The following is a 9,348-nucleotide window of genomic DNA, read 5'->3' on the forward strand; positions in this document are numbered from 1 at the left end:
AATGTTCTCGATAGAACCAAATGTAAGATCTTCAGCGTAAGTTTTACTATTTATATTTTTTTAATTTGATCGTTTTATTTTTAAACGTTTACAAATTTTATTGTTGTCTTCCTGTTTATACTTTTTAAAGGAATATACGGATTTAAATTTTCGTTAAAATTCATTATTGAAAAAGTAAGAGCGTGCTCGGTGTGGACGAGTAGACCGTAGAGACAGATACAAGTATATAAAGATGCTCGTACAGGTGTATAAAGATGTATGAACGAACAGACAGCATATTTCTTATAATTTTTAAATAAAATTCATGCGATTAAAATATCACTTCTTACGTCGAAAATGACGTTTAGGAAGTAATTAGTACTGCCATATACGGCGTTGCCGGTTTATCTCGCGTGATATTGTCGTATTAAACGAAGATAAAATTGGGAACACGTCAATTGTACAGATTAGTTCGAAGGATACAATCTTTATGGCAGACATTTCCCAGATATTTGAAAGTTTTAAGATTTTACTTATCTTAAAAGCTTGTATAAAACCCAATTGTGTCAATTTTCGCATTTTGATAACGAATTGAGTTTGTTCATGATTCAAAGAATGAATTTCCTTATATGAATGGCATAAGGATTCGTAAAGGGGGAAATCCATTCTTTGAATCATTGAATGATCCTTCATAACCCATGTATGAATCGAATAAGGATTATATCTGGATTGCGACCACCCAGTAAAACCTGTCATGGCGACCACCCACGGTTCCTTCAAAAAGTGGTCTTTTAGACAGGTGGTCGTCCAATACAGGTGGTGCTATAATATCGTATTTCCGCACGTATTTTGCACACAGATAGACTAAAAGCCATATACAGTCAAACCTGTTTTTGTGCAGGGATAGGGACCGCATAAAAGAAAATGCATAAAAAAAATCGCGCGAAACTTCACGAGTGGCTATAAAAAATAGTTTTCGCAACACAATTAAAAAAATATTTTTTATGCGGTAAATAGGGACCGCATAAAAAAAGTCTCACGTAGAAAATAACTCGAAACCGTACGAAATAACTAGGAATTGCTTTTTTAACTCCTTGGACCTTTTTCTGCAACACCTAATGGGGAAAAAAATCCTCTAAGAATTTTAATTTTTATATTAATTAATTATTTCCCTTAAATACGAATTTAACATTAAAAAGTTAAAAATAATCGTTAAATAATGATTTTATTTGATAAATATAGCTGCAGGAAGTGTTATTTCATTTAACAAGGCGTGAAATTTCACACCTGCAGTCTAAAGCTGGAGGGGAGCTAACTTACCGCATCTGTTCAAATATAACATAATATTTATGGTTTTTATGCTATTAAAATAAGAGGGGACCGAAATAAACGTATGAGAAAAAAATTTTACTGAATAAAAAATGAAAAAACCTGCTGATGTCTTAGAAAACAACCAATAGAGTTTTTAAAAATTTTACAGGAGTCAATTATGTTCCAATTTGATTGAAATTTTCATATACCACACAAAAAAATCGCACAAAACAAATCGCACAGAAAAAGACCGCACAAAAACAGGTTTAACTGTATACTATGCAAAACTTGAGATGAGCAAAAGTAAGCGAATTTTTTCAACGATAGAACTATATTGGTACTGTATTTTATTCTTATCCCATAACTCTATTAACAGAAGTCGTCGTGATTTTATAAGACAGATTTAATACCAGTATTTTAAAGATTAATACAATATTCTCATTTTCTCGATTATAATGCACACTTTATTTTTCCCAACTTAATTAATTCAACTTGATTCTCTTCGTTCGCTCCTCAGTTACGTGTACAGGTATTTCTCCACCACGTCGGTTTTAGTTTTGGTTAGTTTAATCTTATTTTAACTTTAAAAATACTGTATTTTTAAATATTTAATATTTTCTTCAATACAATAAAAAAAATTGTTAATTAATAATAAAACGATTCTATTATTTCTTCTCATAATACGATTTCATTATATCAATGACAATCGCGGAATCGAAAAAGAAAGGTTACCTGTAAAACTGATTTTGTGTTAGTGTGTATTGTTTATTGTTTTTGTGCGAAAATTACTTGAATATTGTTTTTCTAAAAATATCGTGGAAATAAGATAGGTTGATACAGAAACTATTTATTGCACATGTACTGTATATGAGCTTCAAAAAAATAAAATAAATTTCATCAAAAGATGAGATCAGCCGATTAATTGTATCATGTATACCTAACGTGTCCAGACGTCCCGTTTTGAACGGGACTGTCCCTTTTTAGAGTTACGAGTCCCGGTGTCCCCGAAATGAACTCTGGGACGCAAAATTGTCCCGTTTTCTGAAACCGCGCGAAAATTTGAGTAGTCGAGCCGGCCGGACGGCCGTCGCGCCGGCGGCCGAACGCGATCGGTGTGCGAGAGCAAACCGCGTCGTCGGTTGACGCGACGATAGCCGAGAGTGGCGAAGACGTCATCGCTCGCGCTTTGTTGACTAATTGTTTGGCAGATTTTTCGTTCGCCCACTTCTCGATATTTGTTTTGTTGTTGTTTGATGCTCGTGTACCTAGTAAATAACTTAAACTTCTTTTGTTTTGGAATCATAAGTTAAAATGCCGAAACGCAAGTGTACGTTCAATGTTAACTTACAAGCAAAATATCCGTTTATCAAGCAAATAAATACTCCCTCAGATGTCAGATGTGAAAAGTGTCGTACAGAATTTAGCGTTTCCCATGGTGGTGCCAGTGATATTGAACAGCATTTAAAGTCTGAAAAACATAAAAATGCCGATCGTACCGCCGCTTCGAGTTCTTCGATGTTAACCTTTTTCAAGAAATCGGACGCACCAACTTTAAAGGATTTGGATATCGCCGCGGCAGAAGGCGTCTGGGCTTATCACACGATACAAGAAAACCACAGTTTTCGCTCTAATGATTGTGCGTCGAAATTAATTCAATCATGTTTTGATCCCAAATTTACATGCGCGCGTACGAAATCAGAAGCTATTGTAGTAAATGTTTTGACGCCTACAGCAATGAAAGAATTAAAAGATGATCTTGATAAGTCCAATTGTATTACAATACTAAACGACGCTTCAAACCACGGTAACAAGAAAATATACCCTATTCTAGTGCGCTTTTTTCAACCTTACGTAGGTGTGCAAGTAAAAATTTTAGATCTCCAAGACCAACCAGGTGAGACTTCTGACATCATTGTCGATTATTTAAACCAAGTGTTGACAGATAATAATTTGACAGCAAAAGTCGTGGCATTTTGCGGAGACAATGCCAACGTCAATTTCGGAGGTGCGGCTAGGCGAGGAACTAACAATGTGTTAACGAAATTGCAATCATCACTGAAAAAGCCATTGATAGGTATTGGATGTGGAGCCCATGTAATTCACAATGCAATAAAATCTGCTGCAGACAGGCTACCCTTAGATTACGAAAGCATTATTGTGAAGATATATTCATTTTTTTATATTTACACGATTCGAGTTGAAGCTCTAAAGGAGTTTTGCGCCGAAACTGAAACGGAATATCAACAAATGCTCGGCTATAGCAAAACTAGATGGCTTGCTCTTATGCCTGCCTTGGAAAGGGTTTTAAAAATGTATCAGCCATTAAAAAACTACTTTTTGAGTATTGAAAAATGTCCCCTGTTACTAAAAAACTTTTTTGAAGATCCCACATCCGAATTGTGGCTTTATTTTTTACACGCTCTGTCAGCAAGTTTTCATCAAGCTGTATTGAAACTGGAAGGTCAGACTGTATCGGCAATTGAAGCTGCAAAAGAAATCAATCAACTAAAAGACAATTTGACTCAGAAACAGACCAATCAGTTTCTTTCATTTATGGTCCGTCAATTAATAGTGAAATCGAAAGATAATGTTACTGACATAGATGAAGAGTTTGTGAAAAGGGCGGCTACAGAATTTTATCAAACAAGCCGTGAATATCTGGAGCAGTGGACTTGCTTTCTTACCAAAGAAATGGAGATATTTTATTGGGCAGATTTAAAAAAGGTCCCCGCATGGGAAGACGTTCAAAAATCTCTGGATGTATTAATTGAAAAGGAATATATTGACTGTAATAAAGATGCAGAAGTTTTTGACGAATTTTCGTTAATTTGTAACTACATTACATCGGATAAAGTAACCGAATGGAATAATCTAAATGTTTCCACGGAAACTCGTTGGGTGGAAGTATTCAAACACTTTCGAAGCCAACAATCTTCAGCATGAAAACTTTTCTATTTTAATTGAATATATTTTATGTTTGCCTGCTACAAATGCTCCAGTAGAAAGAGTATTTTCTATGATGAACAAATTGTGGCCATCTGAGAAGACCCAGTTACAAATTTCAGTTCTAAAGGCGATGTTGATAATTAAGGTGAATATAAAAAAAACGTGCCAAGAGTTTCATTCTTACTTAAAATCATCACCAGCTATATTAAAGCAAATTTGTTCCTCTGATAAATATAAATATAACTAAACGTTTCGGGTATATATATTTTTTAATTCGTAACTTTTAAGCTAACTGACTTTTTCTGAATAAATAACTTTAAAAAAGTGTTTTTTTTATTGACTACCTGTTAATTAACCTAAATAAACCAATGTCCCGTTTTGAGTCAAAAAATAAATGGTCACGTTATGTATACCCTAAGTACGTCTACCGTAAAATAAATTTCGTTTTCCCATAGTTAAACTTTGCCGCTAATTGCCGTTGTGATAAACCATTTTCACTTTCTCTGATAAATTTAATCCGATCTTTTAACGACAGCACTTTGTATTTCTTTCGTTTTTCGGACAATTTCGAACAAACTGAAATGAATTTTCTTTGTTGCTAGATTAATTCATTAACACCTGCACTTAATTTCAAAGGTGGAGAATTTCCCGAAGTGTGTTCGAACAAGAGTTTAGACTAATTCATTATATTAGCAGAAGGAAATGTTGTTGAGATAGGTTTGAATAATAGTTTAGACGCGGAAGTTGTCGCTTATTACAGTTGTTGTATGTTGTTTCGGACCAAAAATCGATGTCCGCGGTCGCGTTACACAGGTAGTCGTTTAATACAGGTAACTTATACGAAGACTTTATGTATAAACTATTCCGTGCCAGAAATTTTTGTCCGTTTTGACAGGTGCTCGTCGAATGCAGGTGGTCACCCAAGCAGTTTTTACTGTATAATAAATTCAATTTAACTGAATTAAATTTATCAGTTTAACGACAAGAATCATTTTCTAAAAAATCTGTTTGTTAAAAGTCACGAAACTCAATTGTAAAGTAGAAAAAGCAGATATCCGTTGTTATAAGCATTCTCGTGTAACGCGATATCGAAAAATCAAAATACCCATAGAATTAAAATCACTCCGCATCCGTATCGACGATTTTCTCGACTTTTCCACCATTTTACCATTTTATGTCAAAAAACAAAAGTTTTCGTCCAGAGCGAGGAAAAGACAATCCAAACTCGACTTTTGTATCGATTGATTTATAATTCAGTTACGAATTATGACTTTTGTTAGTTAATTATTGCTTACAGTAAGATAGTTTTAGTGTTAATCTTCATTTCGAAATCGCTATTTAACATAGGTAAAAGTGGCTTTAAGCGATTTCACGCCGCCTTAGAACCTAAAATATGAATCACGAAATGCGAAGGATAGATACTTGTATAAGTTTAATTTAATTTTAAATAAATTGTAAGAAATATAATAAAGTTCAAATTTAAGTATTTAATTTATATTTAAATTTTATGTTTAATAAATTATATTTTGTATTTTTTTTCATTTCCGGATATCTGAAATTAAAATTAAATTATTATAATTATGAAAATTATCATCAGGTGACGGCCTAACCGCCTACTTCTAAAATTACGTTTAAATATTTAATCTCCTTTAACAGATTTAAAATGACTCATTTAAAATGTATTTTAATCGATGCAAATCCTAATAATTTATATAAATAAAATGATAGATACCGGAATAAAATTCTAAAAAAAAATAAATCATTAATTAATTTAAACGAGTGAATTTTACTAGAAATAAAATGCGTAGTGTTTACGTAGCTCTGGTCTATTTGACTCGATAAGATTAACTCAAATAGAATATCTCAACAACGATATTATTGTTTTATTACATATTGATGTCATAGGAATTATCTTTAGATAATAGATTTTGCACTAAATATATATTTAGATGTATGTTCCTACATAAATCACAACAATAGATGATATATTGTATTGGTGGAGCCATGTCGAAAACGTTTTATAAAAGCCTGGATATAGAAGAAGAAGACGTTTTAATCTTTACATTTGCATTTGGATTATTTTTAAGTATAATCTACATTTTCAATAAGTTTACTTTCGATAAAGATAAAAGGTAACTGATACTAGACGTTTATAGTTATATGTATAGAGCATAGCTATTATTGCATCTAAATTTTTTATATTTTGTAGCGATAAGAAATGTAAAACGAATGACACTAAAGTCGAAACTGTTATTGTAAGTAAATTATATAATAAGTGAATATATTGTAAAACAATTGTTTGTTCTATTTATATAAATGCTAAAGGTAAATTTTACGATTATATAGAGATACAATTTCGATGACGACGGAGTAGACAAGATCAGAGATGTGTCGGGATTAGGTTTGAGAAAGGTAATGTTTGTATTTGAAGATTATCCTGGATTTTGTTGCCAATCCTGTGGACCGATCTTTCACGTGGATATAGAGGTTAAAGATAAATCGGAATTTCTGCGCTGCTCTTTATGCTCTAAAGGTCTTAGATTTGAAGAATGTGAACAGGTGAAAAAGGTAAAATGAAATTCTATTGAATTTCTTTCTACTTTTTTAATGTTATTTTCACGTTTTTTATATACAAAATTATTTATTGTCTTTTCTTCGGTTGAATATTTGGCATAAACAATAACAATTAATTTAAAATAAAAGAATTTAAAATGATTAGCACAATTAAAAACCTGTCGAATTGTTATTAAAAAGTTGTTTCGGCTCTGTAAATCCGTTACTAAATTATCGTATTATTAATATACGACAATTCAGAACAAGCGACAAATAAGTTAAAAACTACAGATCTTCCGTAGGAGCTTCGTCATCCATTATTAGTTTAAAAAATGTGTTTACGAATTCGTCAACACATCTTTGTCTTATTTCAATTATACAAATCCTGTATTTTAAATTATTTATAAATTATCTTTTAATTGCAAAAGAAAAATAAATAAATTTAATTAAATACGTCACTACATCTTTATTTTTATTGATTTGTGTTTGAATTGTTAATTTACGTTAAATGTTTTCTTTACAGAATAAAATTCAAATTTCAATAGATTTTTAATTTTTTATTGTTAATATATTACTACTTACAGCTGATAGAGATCTCGAAGCTGTCATCCAGGAAATTAGGAAATTTATTAGTAAAATGCAGCAAATATACATTTGGATGCAATTTAAATATTCAACTGAAAAAATTAAAGGTGATTATAAATTCTGTATTGAAAATTTTAATTTTTTCTCGAATTTATAAATAATTTCTGACGCAAAAATCCACAAACAGCAAAATGATAAACATTTAACATCTTAACTTACAAAAGTAAAAAACATTAAATAGAGATCAGTTTATAAAAATAATAAATGACGTAAACTAGGCTTATATCAATGAAAATATATCTATTTGAATAATATCAAAATTGTTAAATTGGCCGAAAATGAATAACAAATGATTGTACCAGATCTATTAATAAGAAACATAACATATTCATTTTTTAAATCTTTGAATTTAGTCCATACATGGCGACATTTGCTGTCGACATATATGGCCTTAGAGTAGTGTTTCTTCTCTCAAGAAACAACAAGTATTTATTTTGACTTTCCCGGCTATTGAATATAACAGAAGAAAGGTATGGCGATGAGTCAAAAAATGATACCTGAAAATTTTTACATTTTTGGAACCGGTTAACCTTGAAATGTTGAGAAATTAAAAAAACAAAAATTAATAACTTTTGCTGTACATACGTATGGATGTTAGTGTATGTGTGGGACAAGATTTTGTTAATCTAATTTGATGCTTAGTAACTCCTGTGCATATTGTCGAAAATTTCTGAAATTTTGCAGCAAGGTTTGCTTATTAGGGAATCGAGGATTTTAAATTTTGGTGATTTGATGAACGTCTAAGGGGTGGGGAGATAAAGGGGAGTCATGTGTAAGGCAGACTTAATGAAGATTTTACTCGTTATTAGCATTTACAATTTTTTCTTTTATAAAATTTGTCTCTACTCTCAAAATTAAGCATTTTGCCTTTTCATAATAATTAATAATATAAAAAAGTTTTTAACATAAAATATCATACTAGATAGAGCCAAACGCAAATTTAAATGTTTTGACAAAAAAGTTATACAATTCATTGCTGTATATTTTTCACCCTTTCTACTGTATGCACTGTAAGAGACGGCAGTTATAAGCTTCTCTTATTAGCGAGGTTGAGGTCGAAGTTTTAAACGCGAAAACGTGTACGTCGGACGTTTAGCGTCCTTTTCATGTAAGCCTAGAAGTTTGGCAATGTCTGTTGGAATGTCGAGCATGATTCCACTGACTTTCCAAACGCCATTGTCAAACTTCTAAGCTAACAGGAAAGCGGCGCTGAACGTCCGACGTACACGTTTTCGCGTTTAAAACTTCGGCCTCAACGTCGCTATTATTACAGTTAGTATTTTGCTTTTCTGTGGACAGTCACGCGTTGAGATTTATTTAACTCATTACAAAATCGGAAAATTAAACACAATGTCCATCATCAAGATTTTTCGGTATCAGGCGTCTACAGACTCTACAGACTATGTCATTAGATATTCGGTTGGTACGACTACATTTCATTATTGATGTGATTAATTTTATGTGTGTAATTTTAACATAATCACGTATTAACGTGATTATGTTAACTTTATATGTAACAAAGGACGGGAGATCCTCCTACAATAGGAGAACGGAAAAACAGATTGCTCCTTCTCCAGCTTTCCATACCCTTTCTTTTTCCTCTCTGCTGTTTTTCGAATAATAATTTTATAAAGCAAAATTCTTTTGTAAGAAACTATTTGAATGGAAACATTTGTTATAAAATATTAGACTAATTTAAACTAATTTTTATTACAGGAGCATTTACAACACTGTCCGTACATCGTAATTCCTTGTCCTCAAGAATGTGGCAGTAACGTCGTAAAGCGGGAACTTTTAAACCATTTAAGTAATCACACTGGATATGGCGGATATTCAAACGAACCAATAATCCCTTCTTGCCCTCCACCTCCTTATCCGAAAGAATAAAACTACTTATAATAAAATTTTTAAAAA

At 31.8% G+C, this 9,348-nt stretch overlaps 1 protein-coding gene across 2 annotated transcripts; it reads left to right on the top strand.

Moving 5' to 3' along the window:
• Positions 1 to 6,162: 6,162 nt before the first annotated feature.
• LOC136977815 (uncharacterized) lies at positions 6,163 to 9,348 on the top strand. Of its 2 annotated transcripts, none has more exons than XM_067273737.1 (5): positions 6,163 to 6,368; positions 6,446 to 6,491; positions 6,583 to 6,804; positions 7,374 to 7,481; positions 9,151 to 9,348. In XM_067273737.1, exons 1-5 carry the CDS (start codon positions 6,217 to 6,219, stop codon positions 9,319 to 9,321), a joined length of 699 nt encoding a protein of 232 aa, XP_067129838.1. In that variant the 5' UTR covers positions 6,163 to 6,216; the 3' UTR covers positions 9,322 to 9,348. The 2 variants fall into 2 exon arrangements, with proteins under 2 accessions (XP_067129838.1, XP_067130468.1); XM_067274367.1 differs by having other exon boundaries at positions 6,583 to 6,795.

Source organism: Centruroides vittatus, unplaced genomic scaffold, assembly GCF_030686945.1.
Source record: "Centruroides vittatus isolate TY-2023 unplaced genomic scaffold, ASM3068694v2 contig_10, whole genome shotgun sequence".
In the NCBI taxonomy this organism is placed as follows: Eukaryota; Metazoa; Arthropoda; class Arachnida; order Scorpiones; family Buthidae; genus Centruroides; species Centruroides vittatus.